The 18,504-nt window shown below is 40.9% G+C and overlaps 1 protein-coding gene and 1 pseudogene across 10 annotated transcripts in view; one reads left to right on the top strand and one right to left on the bottom strand.

The window, feature by feature from the left end:
• TENM1 (teneurin transmembrane protein 1) overlaps positions 1–18,504 on the bottom strand; it is a 1,405,227-nt gene that overhangs the window by 213,453 nt on the left and 1,173,270 nt on the right. For all 10 annotated transcript variants that reach the window (XM_030575184.1, XM_030575189.1, XM_030575193.1 and 7 more), the window contains one exon: positions 5,489–5,729. In XM_030575184.1, the coding sequence (XP_030431044.1) occupies positions 5,489–5,729 (241 nt within the window). The remainder of the gene's footprint in view (positions 1–5,488; positions 5,730–18,504) is intronic.
• Positions 14,562–14,718, top strand: LOC115658138 (annotated as a pseudogene).

Here is an 18,504-nt window from a genome sequence, read left to right as displayed (position 1 = left end):
TACAGTGCGCTAGCTTGCAGCATACTAAGTCACCATGTGGACCTTGCTTGAAAATTTTTAGTGCACAGTAGCAGGGTCCACATGGTGACTTAGTGCATGGCAGACCAGTTCGCTGCAGATTCACATCTTATCTGCCATGCACTAGGTCTCTCCATGCAGACAAGCATTAGAGCCTAACATAGAATCATAGAAGATTAGAGATGGAAGCGTAGGGATCAGGCGGTCATCTAGTCCAATCCTCTGCTCAAAGAATCCCCACGTTTGGAGAGTTTAGAACCAAATCCAAACTCTATTGCTTAGATGTATTGCTAATTAGACAATAGCTAAAAATCACAAGTGACTTGAACCCCCAGGGTCTCCCCTATTTTCCTAACATTTTAAAGTTACGTATATGAATTAATGATAACTGAATCTCAGGTTCACGGCCTGATACCTCAATGCCCTCTTTAGAGGGGTTGTTACCAGGATGCCAAGGCTACTTAAATGAAGTTTTCTTTGCCACAGTACCTTGGGCATAGACAGTACATTGAAGTAGATTTCAGTCTATTCAGCATCTTATTGCTAACATGGTAAATGGGTTAGAGGAACTAGAATGAAAGTTAATAAAAAATGAAGGAATAAGCAAACATGTAAAACACTTTAGTGCAAAATACAGAAATGAAAATAAACACTTTGGGGGAAAATCAAAGTTAAAAAAGTTATTGTGAATCTAGTCTCTTGGAAAAACAAGTGCCAAGTTGTACACAAAATAAGCATATCCAAAACTTGATCTGACTTATCCTTGAAAAGGGCACCATAGCATAACAGAAAAAGGACTAAGATTAGTATTACCTTTAGAAACAACATTTTAAAATGCCATTTTTCCATCTTACATTGGAGCTGACTGAAATAAAGGCATAGTGAAGTACAAGGAAAACACAGCAAGAAGTGGAATACATACAATAATATTGATATAAGAGGGAACAGAAGAGAGGGGAAATATGCTTTACTGCATTGTCTGAGTTTAAACTGTACCCTGTAAAAAGCAGTAAGCCAAATTCAGATGGGGCTGTCAAAGTTAATGACAATATATGGCACTGTAAATCAGAAGATTTGAAAGATTAGAGCAAAGTATCTATGAATCCTGAAAAATATAATTATTTTAGAGGGAAGGAAGGGAATAGGCAATAGATTGTGCTTACTATATCCTGGAGGAGAAAAATCAATTATGTAAGAGGCCAATAATACTATGCCGCTAAAAAAGAGAATTAATGGTACCTGTGTTTTATGTTATGCGAGATCTTTGCAGTCTTTTGTTGAAAATATTTACAAATTATGATCTATGTGTTGCAATGAAATTAATGCATGTTCATAAGTCATTTTAATAGTAAATAAGTTGTTCTCAGTACTGTATGTGAATACATATTATGCAATTGTATATAGGCACATATATCATTCTCTTGGATGGCTATAACTCAGTCAGTTGGGAGTCCAACCTGCTGGAACCTTTTCCTCCTATTTCTTTGTCAGCAGCTTCTCTCATACCTCCTCCACTAAAATGTCCTATGTGTACTTGAGTTTTTTTTTCTTTTGAGTTTATTTTAATCCAGAATGGCTCATGGTTGGGGAAAATATTTCTCTATCACATTAATTAATAGAGGAGAAGGGATAGTCTTGTTATTAAGGTATGGGACCCTTCCATAAAAAAAAAGTTGCAATACTATAGAATACTATATTCTCGTGGGGACCTCTGTGGGGCCCGAGGCCTGGGGCAAATTGCCTCACTTGTCCCCTAGGCAGCCCTGATGGGACCTGGCAGATCTGAACACCATTTCTGGCTCTGCCAAAGACTTCTTGTGTGAACTTGGGCAAGTCACTTCACCTATCTGTGCCTCAATCTATCCATCCAGGAAACTGAGATGACAACTCATCCCTGGATGGGGATGTAGTGAGGATTAATTCATTTATATTTATCCTTAGTCAGAAGCAAGTATTAGTAGAATTTCTGTTTTGCCTTGTTATATAAGATATGATAAATACAATGTGTTACAATAGAAAAACAATTCTAAAATATAATGTTTCATTACCCACTCTTTTAGGTCTGACTTTTTCAATTCAGTCTAGATCTTCAAAGTCTAATTACAAAAGAGTATGTTTCTAATCGCAATATGGTAAATATATTTTTAGAATTATTAAATTTTCCTTCACGTAAATGTGAAATATTACATATCTGCCACTATGAGTAGGCTGAGAAATTTGCTCTATGTCTGATTATCTGTAGCAAATAGGATTTATAGGCCACATGATTAGTTCTCGGAAGTCTTTTGCTGTACAAAAAAAATCTCTAAATCTATGTAGCTATAGTTAGACTGTGCAAACCCTGGTGAGGTTTAAGGATTAACATGAGATATTATTGGATGTAAGTACTGAACATGTGCATTCTGATTTTTCTCCAGTTTATTAAGTTAGGGCATAAATTAATGTTTCTAAATCTACTATTCAATTGCGAATGTTCTAAAAAAAATCTGCTTACGCATATTAGGTAGATTTGAGTACTATTATACAAGAAAGATTTAGCACTGAAATACAGCTGCCATTGCCATATTTCTTGTATTTTCTAAGACTATTTTTAATTGTAGTGTATGTGTTTGTGTTGAGGGAGAACCTGGAGATTTAACTATTTCATTTTCTTGTCCCATCTGATCACTCCATGGGGAAGGGGAAAAAGAATCTTTTCTCTAAGGCTGTGTTGTGTGATCTAGGCCTTTTCTGACTGGTGACCACGGAAGCTATAACTTACAACTCCATTCATGGACATTATTTTTGTCCCCAAATAATTCCAGATTAATCCAAGAAAATAGCCACCAAGAGGTTCCTAAGAGGTTGCAGACTCAGCAGACACTGGAAATCAACAAAGACAGCCACTACCAACACCTTGGCCTGTGAGTGTTGAATGCGGAAAGCTCCCAGACTCTCCCACTCAAGGAAAAGGAGCCCAGAGGTTGTTCTCCATCATGAATCTTCAATACAGAGCATGGCATTGTCATCAAGTAACAAATCAATCATTTACACTTTGATTGTATAATACCATTGATGGGAATGTTTCATAGCCAATTTAAGTCTGTAAAATTAATGAAAATAACTGAAAATGACAGGGCCGCCCAGAGGACTCGGGGGGCCTGGGGTCTTTGGTGGCAGGAGGTCCCTGCCACCGAACACCTGGAGCAGAAGAAGCTCCGAGGGCCCAGGCCCCACGAGAATTTTCCGGGACCCCCGGAGCAAGTGAAAGACCCCGCTCTAGGGGCCCCAAAAAACTCTCGTGGGGGCCTGGGGCAAATTGGCCCACTTGCCCCCACCCTGGAAAATGATGGGGATTGAAAAGGGAGCACAGTTAAGCTACCAAAGATCTGCCTCCAAATAGGGAAGTCTGGAGAGGAAACAATGAGCTATTATGATGTACGAAGGCTACATGAAACCTGATCAATGCCTGTTGAAGCCAATGGAAGAGTTCCCATTGTGTTCATGAGGCACTGGATCAGGCCAATAAGCAATTTAATATCAGTGAAATATTAGTTAAAATACCAGTCCTTGCATCATAGAAACCACTGGAGATCTTTCATCCTGAAAATAATGTAATCAGAAATTCTGATCCCAACCATCTGTTGTATTTTGAATTTTTAAAAATTATTATCTACACAGTAATGGAATCAGATTGGAAAGTTACTGGTACATGTTCTTTGTATTTGAAACATACATATTTTGGAGGTATGTGCTCCAATACTTTTCTGCAGTTTTTCCTCGACTTATTACTCTTGAATTATTTCAGAGTAAACCAAATATGCTTTTTCTGGCCTCAGCTTTTATATAAAACCCTACATTATGAAATTCTGCTAAGGCCTTCACATATAATTTAAAGATGATATCTTGCCTGGTTATAGGACATATGTGGGTGAAATCTGGGCAAACATGGTTAAATGTAAATTTGAAATGGAAGCATCAGAAAAATCTCACAGGGACCATATTATGTATTAATTTTAAAACAGTCATTTTCTGATCAAAAATTTAAGTTGTGCATTCATGTGATGAGTTGACATACCCCTAGATTCCTTTCCTGGCATTCATTTTTCAAGAAAATAACATACTGAAGTCTTAACTCAGAAAGTAATAATGATCAAAATTAAATCAGCCCCTCCGTTCATTTCAAATTCACGCCTTTTCAGAAGGGAGTAACTTATTCAAAGTGACACTGGTATATTGTAGCAGTCAAATTATATTAAGAAGTATGTTGCATATTTTGTTCTGAGTCAAGCCAAAACAATTTCATCTCATTGCAAGACCAAATTTTTCCCTCGGATAATAGTTAAATAATTTCACATATATGTCTGAAAGGAAAATGCTTTTGTGGAAGTACTCATTATATTAAATAGTGAGTGTTAGATTTATGTGAAATTCATCAATTTCAGTACATGTGGGGAAAACTGAACACTTCTTAGCGTTTTGAACAAACCTGAAACCCAAATGGAAGCACCAGCCAAGACTACTCAGGTTCAGACCCACAATGTTCCATGTGGGGAAGGAGAAGCTTGTGCAAAACTCAATAATTAATTTACTCAAAAGGTCTGTAACATGGCCCAACTTTCAGGTTGATAACTAGAAAGGACTTGAATGGTTGGCACAGCTCTAATTAATGGCCATAAAATTAGCTATTCAGATTACAATAACAGCTTTCAGCCAAAAATGTCAAGGATAGCCAGGCATTCACCTCAGGAGACAGAATTTGTCTCTCTACATTACAGATTCTTTCCGAACTGGAAATATATTTTACTCAGATTATTATTTTGCAGACTATATTATTCAAGTAAATTATCCGTAGCTCAATCCTTGACTTCAATATTTGTTTTTTGAGGCAGTAAGGCTTTCATAATCAGGCCTCAGATCATCAACTGAATGTGATGTTGATTCTATAATCATTTCTGAAACTTCACGCCATTTTGGCCTTCCTTTGCTTATACATATCTGAAGACATCCTGGATGTTTATGTACAATGATAATTTCGAGGGGATTGTTTCACACCTGGGGTTTATCAGGAGGCCAAAGACTGCAGGCTGAATGCTTTCAGATCTTATGGAGTGCAGTGAGTGATTCCCTGAGGCGTGGCCTCCATGTGGAGTTTCTTTGATGCCTCTAAGGCAAAATGCCTCCTTTCACACAAGATGGGGCTGCATAAGTGCACAGATGTGTGCATACAAATCTACACCTTTGGAGTTCAATTATACCTCCCCACAACACTTTTCAAAATGTGCTTTTCTGAGCATTAATGATCTAGGTTAACTAATAACATGATGATAACAATAATGCTTATGATACCATGGCTTCACATCAAAAAGCTTTGTGTGTCCTGAACTACAAAGCAATTCTTTCTCTCACTACTATTATTTTCTCACCTCATCCTCAGACCCACCCACCTTTTTTTAAACTCTTAAGAATAGTAGACTCCGTTTATATATACCTTGTCTCCAATGGTATATTACTATTCAAGACCCAGCTGTTATGCAGATGTATAGAATCTTGCGTACTGGTTGGAGGGGTTTGAGTAGCTGGACTGGGCTGACTGCGGGTGGTCATTGATCTTTTCTGGAGAGAATCTGTTGTTGGAGGTGGTTTTCTGCTGCAGGTGCATGCATGTGGTGGTGGTGGAGGGGGTGGGAGTGGTCTGAATGTGAACTGGTTACGTGGGCTGCCCGGTATATCTAAAAAAAAGCAAACCAGAAAGAAAAGACAAACAAATCCATAGAGTTACTATTTTGAACAGCAATCAGAAAAGCATGGTATTATATTTAACAGGATTAAAGTATTGTGCAGTAGAGGTTTAATTTCAGGCTGTCTGTAAAATGTTATTGTAACATATGAATTCATTTAAAATCCTTTTATGAAATAAAGAATATTCACAGATTTGAATTTGTATGTAAATTCTTCAGTGCTGCAGTGGTTAAAATAAATGAAGCAGCACTCACATAATTTGTCATAGCATTTTTTTGAACAAATAAATCAGAGTGACATTGAGTTACAGCACAGAAACCATCTGATTTTATCGGCTGTAAATCCCATTTAGGAAAATACCTGTGAAAGAAACAGACAGGTTACAAGAATAAACATCCTGCACTTCAAATCAAAACAGAGAATAATTCAATCAAGCCCTTTACAAAACCACTAAGTAATAAACATCTCCCATGAAATAAGGTTAACAGATTTACACTACTATGTTAATGTACTTGTCAGTTAGGCCTGGGAAAAGGTTCAAGCAGAGACTGTCAGAGAGGCAATAATGACACACACCTGGAGAGAAGGTTCTGTGGTATTAAAAGCAGAGGAGTTGGCAGTCAGCATCAGACCAGACTGTAAAGTGAATGCAGCTCTTAGTAGGAGCTTTAAGGAAAGGCTGTTGTGTTTGCATAATCACTTTTCTGTTACTTGCTAGTACTATTGTTGCCCAAGACAATTTAGAAGTGTCATCCTGCTGTTGCTGCTACTTTGAAGATACTAAGCACCTGTTTCTACTGTTCACTCAGGAGAGACTCAAAAATCTATTATGCAGGAGCAAGAGAGCCAAGGGAAAAATTATGAGCAGCTGAGCAAGGAAATCCCTCAGAGACAGTGTGAAGATGCTACTATTATTCTTTAAGGACTGCTGTAACTATTGCTTTACTAACAAATAGCTGACAAAATATGAATACTTTGCTGCCAGTGAACTGTCATGCTATTGACAGGAAAGACCTTCAGCCCCTAAACTGGTGGCTCACATTTGCTAGTATTCCTGCTGCCAGGAAACTTCTCACCCTTCCACAGAGTGTAGCTAACTTTTAAGTAATACATTACTAACCCTTAAGCTTTGAGAACTTCAGTCTTTGTGTTTGCATCATATGTACCACAATGAAACCTGCCAGATTTTGCATCTTATTTTCATACACACTTGTACACACACAGTCACACTGAGTGGTATGGAGAGTTTCCAAGTGTTCTTCAGAAAGGAAAGGGAAGAGCTCTCAGGGCTTTTAGGCCCTGAAATGTCCCAGTCTAGGAGCCTGTCTTATACACACATGTGCCAAGGGCAACACACCTCCTATGGCAAACATTTTACCTCCATGTTACACATTCCCACCCACAAGATAGAATCTTTTGCAAATTTCAGTTTCCATGATAGCAATCAGATCAGGAATGGAAATGTGTCAGGAGCTGGTATGAAACAGTTATAACGACCCTAGGGACAGTCATCAGGCAGCAGTGATCCAACCACTTAAACTTCCTCCTGCAGTGGGAAGTTCTGCAGTCCACTGCCTCTTCTTTCTCACTGCCAACTGCACAGTCACTTCTAGTGTAAGGTTTCTCAGATGGTGGGGCACAGCCCAGAAATTGGCTTTGAGGGGATTGCCTCATACTGACTGAGAAACCTCCATTGCCCACAGAGAAAAATAACAGTCACTGACCTCTAGTGGAGCCTAAACAAGCACCACTCTTCAACTGCCCCAACTGCTTCCGCTGCTTTGTTCCCTCCCTATGCTAACCTGATCCCACAGCTGCTCTCACTCCCCAGACAGCCCAATTTAAATTCTCTGTTTCAATATGCAATTCCTCTGTAGGCTCAGGCTTGTGGCATTCCTTGTGAATTGTGAATGTATGCTGTATGTGTTTGTTATACAGTAACTTCTTTTGGTTGTTGTTTCCAAGGGTTTTTTATTTTCATACCAGTATCTCATTCTAGTAAGGCTACTTAGGGTGGAATTCTGATGATCCCCAGATCCCTGGAAGGAACTACCTTTGTGCTTCATTTTCAGCAAGTATTTTGTTAAGAGCTGTGACTGATGCATTGTTTTCCTGCTGGAAGGTGAATGGCCTTTTGTGAATAGTGACAGCTGGTTTAGATGGCAGGTGACAAATGGCATCAATTTCCTAATGACACACAATGCTAATCCCAACCAGAGGAACAACAGCCAGTGTTGGGAGTCAAGCCAAGAGTCAGAGCCAGAGACCAGGGCAGGGATCAGGAGCAAGGAAGGAAGGCAAGAATCAGGAAAAGGTCAGGAAAGCAGGAACCAGGGATAAGTCATGAAGGTAGGGCTCAGGTGTCAGGTGACACGGTTCCAGGCGTTTGACATGGTTCCGCATGGGGAACTGTTAGTTAAATTGGAAAAGATGGGGATGAATATGAAAGTTGTAAGGTGGATAAGGAACTGGTTAAAGGGGAGACTCCAGCGGGTCGTATTGAAGGGTGAACTGTCAGGCTGGAAGGAGGTTACTAGTGGAGTCCCTCAAGGATCGGTTTTGGGACCGATCTTATTTAACCTTTTTATTACTGACCTTGGCACAAAGAGCGGGAATGTGCTAATAAAGTTTGCGGATAACACAAAGTTGGGGGGTATTGCTAACACGGAGAAGGACAGGAATACTATTCAGGAAGATCTGGACCACCTTGTAAACTGGAGTAAGAGTAATAGGATGAAATACAATAGTGAAAAGTGCAAGGTCATGCACTTAGGGATTAATAATAAGAATTTTAGATATACATTGGGGACGCATCAGTTGGAAGCGACGGAGGAGGAGAAGGACCTTGGGGTATTGGTCGATAGCAGGATGACTATGAGCCGCCAATGTGATACGGCTGTTAAAAAAGCAAATGCGATTTTATGATGCATTAGGCGAGGTATTTCCAGCAAGGATAAGGAGGTGTTAGTACCGTTATATAAGGCGCTGGTGAGACCCCATCTGGAATATTGTGTGCAGTTCTGGTGTCCCATGTTCAAGAAGGATGAATTCAAACTGGAACAGGTCCAGAGACGGGCTACTAGGATGATCCGAGGAATGTAAAACCTGCCTTATGAAAGGAGACTCAAAGAGCTTGGCTTGTTTAGCCTGGCCAAAAGAAGGCTGCGGGGGGATATGCTTGCTCTATAAAAATATATCAGGGGGGTTAACGTTAGGGAGGGAGAGGAATTATTTAAGTTTAGTTCTAATGTAGGCACGAGGACGAATGGGTATAAACTGGATATAGGAAGTTTAGACTTGAAATTAGACGAAGGTTTCTAACCCTTAGGGGAGTGAAGTTTTGGAACAGCCTTCCGCGGGAAGTAGTGGGGGCAAAAGACGTATCTGGCTTCAAGACTAAGCTTGATAAGTATATGGAGGGGATGTTATGATAGGATAGTTTAATTTGGGCAATTGATCTTGGATTATCACCAGATAAGTCTGCTCAATGGTCTGCAGGGAGATGTTGGATGAGATGGGAACTGAGTTACTGCAGAGAATTCCTTCTTGGGTGCTGGCTGGTGAATCTTGCCCACATGCTCAGGGTTTAGCTGATCGCCATATTTGGGGTCGGAAAGGAATTTTCCTCCAGAGCGGATTGGCAGGGGCCCTGGAGGTTTTTCGCCTTCCTCTGCAGCGTGGGGCATGGGTCGCTTGCTGGTGGATTCTCTGCAGTTTGAGGTCTTCAAACCAGTTTTGAGGATTTCAATAACTCAGTCCTAGATTAGGGGTTGTATAAAAGTGGATGGGTAGGGTTCTGTGGCCTGCCTTGTGCAGGAGGTCAGACTAGATGATCATAATGGTCCCTTCTGACCTATGAGTCTATGAAGGCAGGGTCCAAGGTAGCAGCCACCCAGGAATTCACTCAGTTGCACGGACAACTTCTTGTCTCTCTTTCTGGCCTAAATAGTGTACCTTGGCCCAATCAAGGACTCTGGAGTGCTTGAAGATGCAGTAACTGCTAAGACCTTGCACGGCTCCTCCTACCGGTGATGGGTGGAAGAACTGTAGGATCCATATCTAAGTTCCCTCTTAGCTGTGCGGCTGCACAGCAGACTATCAAGGGCTGTGCAGGTGGGAAGAGGCGCCTCTCCCCCAGCCCTGTGCTGCAGTGGCAAGAGAGGGATGGGGAGAGTCCTCTCTCCCTGCTGCAGCCCAGGGGCAGCCTGCACCCCAAACCCCTCAGCCCCAGACCCACCGCAGAGCCCACCCTGCCAGCCATAGCCCCCATCCCAACCCTCTGCCCTAGCCCTTAGCCCCCTCTCGCACCCCAAATTCTTCATCCCCAGCCCCATCCCAGAGCCTGCACCTCCAACGGGGTCCCTCACCCCCTGCATCCCAAACCTCTGCCCCAGCCCCGAGCCTGCTCCCGCATTCTGAACCCCACTACCCTACTCCCGCTATACATTACCTCCACACTGGTGAACATAATAAAATTCATTCCGCACATGGATGTAAAAAATTAGAGGGAACATTGATCCACACAGCAATACATCCTCCAGCCCCACTACTACTCCTTTTGCCTCACTGTCACCTACTTCCTGTGCTGGCACATAGATATCTGCCACAGAGCTCAGTTTGTTCCATGCCACATGTAAATTTTATGCTATGTGGACCCCAAATCCTGTCTATGCTTGTACAATTGTACTGCCCATTTCTGCTGGCATGTGGCAGATGGGAAGAATTTTTCCCAACAATATTAGTACTCAAAATGTACATATGCACCATATTCCCTGGGTGATTCCACTTTAATCTCCTCCCACCCACAGCAGGAAACACTATACTTGTCAACCTTTTGTGTGACTATATCATATAAAACCCTGATTCACAATCAAAGTGGTAGGTGGGGGAGGAGGTGAGACAGAAAGAGAAAGATTTAGGAATAGACCCTCAGCTGGTGTAACTGGTGCAACTTCATTGACTTGAGCTGAGAATCTGGCCTTGAATTTCTAATTAGCTTTTTACAGACTATTTCTAATTTGCTGAAGTTATTTTTATTTTACTTACTTTGAGATTAAGTCTACATCTCATTAACTTTATTTTTATATTACAGAAAAATGTTGCTTGTGATAAAACAATGTTTGTGTCTAAATCTGCATACCAACGATTCCTTAGAGTTCTAAATGCACAGTAGACTGTGCAAACTAACTTCATACAAAATCATTTAAATACCTCAGCAGTAAAATTATGCATGGAAATTTGTCTAAAACCAACAAGCACCTAAAGTGTGTGGGTATAATATGGGAATTAGCTTAGGTGTGAAGTTGTATCCTCCTGTTATTCTTCACATAATGCTGTCTATCCACTGCAATATCTGTCTTTATTCTTAATTGTTACTGACAGAATACTGTTCAGATATTTTAATTTCTTAGGAAATCAAAAAATCCATCTATGAAATGTAAAAATGGTATATGATTAGTTTTAAATATACTTATTAGCATGATAGAAGTTACTGTTCACCTGAAAACATAACTACAAAATATGTCCTCAGCCCAAAATTCTTGGTTAAAATATTTATGCTCAGATCATGTTCCCTTGGAAAAAACCTACAGTAGTGACCAATTTCAGGCAAATGCTCTGTGGCCTCATTTGTGGAGCCCCATATGATACAGAAAATCCATCTGCCAGCAAATCCATCTTTGCCCCTGTAGGGTGACTAGTGATGGAAGAACCCATTTCAGATGATATGTGGTGTCGAAGCTCTATGTCCCCAAAGAGTTTATTTCTCAGAATCTCTCATTTCAGGAGGACAAATTCAGGGGAAAAAAAATCTGTTTTCTGAGAATGTTCATTTGAGGCTATGCTTGTTTTAACACCTCTTTGTTTTCTTTTGGGGGTACTGTATCTTATCCCTTCTTGCTATACAAAAAATAAACATTTTCATGTTGCTTTACGTTAGGCATTCTTGCTTTGTGTACAGCAGTGGTAATTCATTCAGCTTTTTATCTGGAGATATCTTTTGAGCTACTTACTCTCCAAGAGTAAGAATTCTATGATGATAGTATCTTTAAAGAAGGAAAAATTATTTCCTCAGAATTCTGCTTCTTTGAAGAGAACATCTCATAGGTTTCTTTTTTTTTAAATCAGAGTCTGGGTCTAGTTTAGGGGTGGATTATTTTTACTGTGGTTTGGATCAATCCTATTGGATGGTATTTGGTTAATATTACATGAAAATATATCTATAATCAGAGGCCATATAGCTAAATTTTTATGGAGAAAGGGAAGGGAGGAATAAGATCCTTTAAAAACATGGATTATTAACTTCTGCCTAGTGATTCAGGTAGTTGATGTTGTAAAGCAAAGCCAAAGAAATGATGCAGAAGAACATTGAGCATATTACCGATTTTTTATCTTGTTGTTGGGGGAGTAGATCCCCTTTTAAAATATCACTGTCCTTCACTTGGGTTGTAAGTTGGTTGTAGGTTTGTACAGGGTAAAGATTTTCAAACATTGTTTTAGTAGTATAGATTTTCATAATATGCTGTCATTTTTATGGCACGTTTGGACTGTGAATGGAGTAATATTCTGAACAAACTGGTTGCCAGCCTTAATTCTCTCCTATTATAATGGTTGAACACTGTAAAACTGTAACAGTGATGAGCTCCCAATATTTTAACATGAAGCTCTATAAAGAATTTCCTCTTTATCTTCTGATAAATCTCACACACCAGGATTGCATGTGCTTGCAGAGAGGAGGGATGAGGGACTGTAGCATTTATTTATCTGTTTATACAAAATGCCTGTAGAGTATATCGGAGGGAGTATACCCCCTGGGGAAATTCCCTGAAAGCACCTGACCCTTGGTAAAATCTGGTATATTCTACAAGCAAAATATTTCCTCTTTCGAAGCTTTAAAATTGAAAGTAATCTCTGAAAGGGAAGATGCATAAGTACGGAGGCTGGGGTAAAAGTCAACCAGAAAGAGAAAGCACCCTAATCTTTTTTTCAATGTGTAGGAGGATTTGTAAAAAGATGATCCAGTAAACTCAAGGGACTACTTCTCCTCCCCACAAGCACATAACAGAAAGCTATTCCATACATAGTTCATTATTGATTGAAAATTATTTTGAGCATAGCTAGTATAAGCCACACACCTCCTGGGTGCAGTGCTTTGTCCCATCTAGTGGCACTGTGACCACTTAGAGAGAGAGATTAATGAATTTTCTCTACAGCCTAGAGCCATATGGCTCATGCAGGAGAGGCTCATGCATTTAGCTCCAGAGTTCTTAGGTTTGATCCCACCTACCCACGACCAGGATCTGTCGGTGTTACACTAGGAATTTGGCAGAACTATTTTCATGGCACTTTTGAGAGATATTTCATTATCCATTCTCCATCCATAAAACCAGAAATGGGAGAAAAGAAATCTGATGAGGTTCAACAAGTTGAACCAAGATGAGTCCTGCATTTAGGATGGAAGAATCCCATGCACTGCTACAGGATGGGGACTGACTGACTAAGCAGCAGTTCTGCAGAAAAGGAACTGGGGATTACAATGGATGAGAAGCTGGATATGAGTCAACAGTGTGCCCTTCTTGCCAAAAAGGCTAGTGGTATATTGGGCTGCATTAGTGGGAGCATTGCCAGAAGATCAAGGGAAGTGATTATTCCCCTCTATTGGGCACAGGTGAAGCCACATCTGGAGTACTGTGTCCAGTTTTGGGCCCCTCAGTACAGAAATGATGTGGACAAATTGGAGAGAGTCCAGTGGAGGGCAACAAAAATGATTATGGGGCTGAGGCACATGACTGATGAGGAGAGGCTGAGGGAACTGGTCTTATTTAGTCTGCAGAAAATAAGAGTGAGGGGTGATTTGATAGCAGCCTTCAACTACCTGAAGAGGGGTTCCAAAGAGGATGGAGGTAGGCCGTTCTTAGTGGTGGCAGATGACAGAAGGAGGAGTAATGGTCTCAAGTTGCAGTGGGGGAGGTCTAGGTTGGATATTAGGAAAAACTATCTCACTAGGAGGGTATTGAAGCACTGGAATGGGTTACGTAGGAAGGTGGTGGAATCTCCATCCTTAGAGGTTTTAAGGCAAGGTTTGACAAAGCCCTGGCTGGGATGATTTAATTGGGGTTGGACTAGCTGACTTCCTGAGGTCTCTTCAAACCCTTATCTTCTATGATTGTATCATTTAGTGACAAGGGAACAGTATCCTGTATTGCTACCCACTGAAGTATGTAAATGAGAATATATTAAAGGTAATGAACCTTAAAAGTTTTGCATTTAATCTGTAGTGCTTTTAAGTATTTTAATTCTTTCCAGTTCCTAAATTTATTATTTATTGGTATATTTCTTCACCAAATATATACTGGTTGAATTTGAATTAGCTTGGAATCCATTATTTAATTAAATAGTATAATATGTTCTGAGAATTTAGTTTTCTATTTAAAAGTTCCCTGGGTATTAAAACTGCTCAATTAGAATCAGAGCTGCAATAGTTTATCAAGTGGAGATGAATGAGCATCATCAAAATGTTATTTATGAAAACAAAAACACTGGAATGGATAAATATGAAAGAGTACAATGAGAAGAGATCTTAGAGTCACTGCATATTTGGCGAGAAAGACCACATCCAGAGCACTGCACACAGCACAGAAAGGCATGTAATGAAGAATTGAAAAAGATCAGGTGTTGCAAGGATAACAAAGATAAATATTAAGGTGTGAGGCTAGGAGAAGCTTATAGTCCACGGCCCTGACCTGCAATAAGATGGGGGCATCTCATTCAGGATTAGAGCCCAAGATGACCAAAGAACAATTTTGTCCAACATGTGTGCTGGAGACAAACAGTATTGGCAGTATCATAACCAATGAAGTTAATCTGAGGTGTGATTATTGCTAGTTGAAAACTTTTCCCAATTACTTGTTTCTGTATTTAGGCATGATCGTATGAGGTTCTCATAATCTTAACTTATTGAAATTCTACCTTTCTATGAGAGTACATTTTACAAGACTTTGTCTGCATATTCATGTGTATATGCCCTGTGACCCTACAAAGCTCTTTATATGTTGCCCATATCTGAACCCTTTCTATTTCTGCTATATTGTTTTTGGGACAGGAACAGCAGAACAAAAACTAGTATTCCAAATACAATTGATTTATATATTGACATTATAATATTTTCAATAAACACTTTTGACTTCCATCTTAAACATAAAATTCATTGCTTTTGTAGAATTTTTGTGTTTGTCTTTTCCTAGTCTCACTATATTGTCAAGCTTTTTGAGTATGAAACACAGAACTCCATCTCAAAGGACGTCAACAAAAGTATAAGCAGTTCTATGCAAAATTAAAACAAATTTATCAGACAACTAGAAGTTTGTAAACTCTATAAAGAAAAGATATCTCACAAACATACAGCATCTAAAGACTCACATATATAATTTCATACCCATTTCTTTATAAAAGAAGGATGAATCCTACAAATGTCATTATTTAATGTGTTCTACAAATGCAATAACTTACAACTGCACTACAATTAACAGAGGTCTTGTCCCACGTTTTTCATTCTCAATAGTATCAATGAATATAAAATGTTGAGAAATATTGCAATAATATAATATCAAAGTAATGATCTACTTCACTTATAAATTCAGTTCACTATGTTCATACATACCCCATTAAACGTTTTCTTTTAATTCTTAGTGGCAAGTGTATTACAAGTGTTCACTTGTATCCCTTACAAGCTATAGGATACATCTTAATAGCTCCTAATTTAATTTGTGCGCCATTTTAACACAAGTAGATTTGGAAAAATAAGAATGGTAACCCTTTCCTAACATTCATAAAATATTTATTCATGCTGTTTTTCTTTAAAATATTAAAGTCTAATCATCTTTACAAATGAAATATGATGGTTGTAAAATGCAGGTTACAGTTTAATTCTCATTTTAATGCATAACCGGCTTTTACGATGACCATTGCTCTGGCTATGTAATGTTAAGAATGTGTTCCATCCACAACCTATTAAGGTGTTAAGGATTTCCAAATTATAAATACCATACAATGCCTCCATTTCTTCAGGATCTTTACAGTATAAGATGCTAAACTGCTTACCATAATCTCTAAATGACTGATTGTGTAAGGTTCACCTTACAATTAGCTCATATAAAAGTATATCTGTTCCATACAGAATACCAGCTTAAAACAGAATAGTGGGGTAGAAGTTACAACACCATAACGAGACTTCAGTCAAAAAATATTTTTTTCTGAAGGAAATGCTTTGTGAGTATGGGCTCAATCCTGTTTGTTATTGTATACCTCCTCTGAAACACTAACTGCCCTTGTTTCCCATTGACTTCAACAGCAACTGTGAACAGTACTCAGAGACTCAAGATCAGACTATATAAAATTTCAGAATATATTGGCTAAATTTCCTTTTGGAGTAACTACTTTAGTGGAGTAACCTGAGCACAGAATTTGACCCATTATTTTCACTCGAAAGACTACAACACTGTTATGATTTCAACTTTGTGTCATTTAAAAAAATGAATGGTGTTCTTTGGCCCCAATCCTTCCAATACTTAAGCATGCATATAACTTTTTGCTGAGACACTCCTGCAGTAGTTGCTACTAATGATGGTTGGATAGATGTTAAACAAAGATCTTTATCAGAAGACATCTCTAACAGTCTTACAACTTATAACTTCAAAAAAGACGGTTACTCACCTTTGTAACTGTTGTTCTTCGAGATGTGTTGCTCATATCTATTCCAGTTAGGTGTGTGCACGCTGCGTGCATGTTCGTCAGAGATTTTTACCCTGGCAACACTCGGTGGGCCGGCAGGGTGCCCTCTGGAGTGGCGCCGCTATGGCGCCTGATATATACCCCTACCGGCCCATCCGCTCCTCAGTTCCTTCTTGCCGGCTACTCCGACAGTGGGGAAGGAGGGTGGGTGTGGAATGGATATGAGCAACACATCTCGAAGAACAACAGTTACAAAGGTGAGTAACCGTCTTTTCTTCTTCGAGTGCTTGCTCATATCCATTCCAGTTAGGTGATTCCCAAGCCTTACCTAGGCGGTGGGGTTGGAGCGAGACGTTGCGGAATGTAAGACTGCTGAGCCGAAGGCGGCATCGTCTCTGGACTGTTGGACCAATGCATAGTGCGATGCAAAGGTGTGGATGGAAGACCAGGTGGCCGCGCGGCAGATTTCCTGTATGGGAACATGGGCCAAGAACGCGGCACATGAGGCTTGAGCCCGAGTAGTGTGGGCGGTGAGATGGCCAGTTGGGACGTGAGCCAAGTCATAGCATGCCTGAATACAGGATGTCACCCAAGATGCAATCCGTTGGGAAGAGATAGGCATGCCTTTCATGCACTCCGCGATCGCTACAAATAGCTGAGGTGAACGCCGGAAGGGACTGGTCCTCTCAATGTAAAAGGCGAGAGCCCTGCGGACATCCAGAGTATGCAGCTGCTGTTCCCGTCGCAATGAGTGCGGCTTTGGAAAAAAGACTAGCAGGAAGATGTCCTGATTAACATGAAAGGCAGAGACGATCTTAGGGAGGAACGCCGGGTGTGATCGCAGCTGTACCTTGTCCTTATGGAACATCGTATACGGAGGATCCACAGTCAAAGCTCGAAGTTCTGAGACTCGTCTAGCCGAGGTGACAGCAACTAGGAACGCTGTCTTCCAGGACAGGTACAGCAGCGAGCATGTGGCTAAAGGCTCAAAAGGGGACCCCATGAGCTTGGTTAAGACGAGGTTCAGGTCCCGGTAGGGGTTGGACGTTTGATCTGGGGATAGAGTCACTCCAAGCCCTTGAGGAATCTGGAAACTATAGGATGGGAAAAAATGGAACTGCCAGCCTCTCCAGGATGGAAGGTGGAAATAGCTGCAAGGTGCACTCTTAGAGAAGAGATCACTAGACCTTGCTCTTTGAGAGACCATAAATAGTCCAAGATAGTGGGGACTAATACAGACTGTGGAGAAAGGTCCTGCTGGGCGCACCAGTGACAGAAGCGCTTCCATTTAGTGAGGTATGCTGAATGCGTGGAGGGCTTTCTGCTTCCCAGCAGTACCTGTTGCACTGCGGCGGAACAACACAACTCCGATTGGCTCAACCAGCCAGCAGCCATGCAGTCAGATGAAGGGACTGCAGGTCTGGGTGGTGCAGCCTGCCGAAGTTCTGCATGATCAGGTCCGGGCAGAGTGGCAGGGGAATTGGGCCTGACAGAGACAGATCGAGCAGCATAGTGTACCAATGCTGCCTTGGCCAAGCCAGAGCGATCAAGATAAGGCGGGCTTTGTCCTTGTGGAGCTTGAGAAGAACTCGGTGGACGAGAGGAAACGGTGGGAAGGCATAACAGAGGTGGCCCGTCCACGGAATGAGAAACGCGTCCGACAGGGAGCCCGGGGAGCGACCTTGTAGGGAGCAGAACACCTGGCATTTCCTCTTCTCCTGGGAGGCAAAGAGGTCTATGTGGGGAAAGCCCCACCTCCGGAAACCTGAATGGAGAATGTCCGGACAGATGGACCACTCATGCGCCAGGAAGGACCTGCTCAGGTGATGTGCAAGCGTGTTCCGGACTCCCGGAAGGAAGGAGGCTACTAGGTCTATGGAATGGGCTATGCAGAAGTCCGACAGTTGGATCGCTTCCTGACACAAGGGGGAGGACCTTGTCCCTCCCTGTTTGTTTATATAATACATGGCCGTTGTGTTGTCCATGAATACTGCAACACAGTGGCCTGCAGATGGTGCTGGAACGCTTGGCATGCCA

This window comes from Gopherus evgoodei, chromosome 9, assembly GCF_007399415.2.
Source record: "Gopherus evgoodei ecotype Sinaloan lineage chromosome 9, rGopEvg1_v1.p, whole genome shotgun sequence".
Taxonomy (NCBI): domain Eukaryota; kingdom Metazoa; phylum Chordata; order Testudines; family Testudinidae; genus Gopherus; species Gopherus evgoodei.
This window is presented reverse-complemented; position numbering and strand designations above follow the sequence as displayed.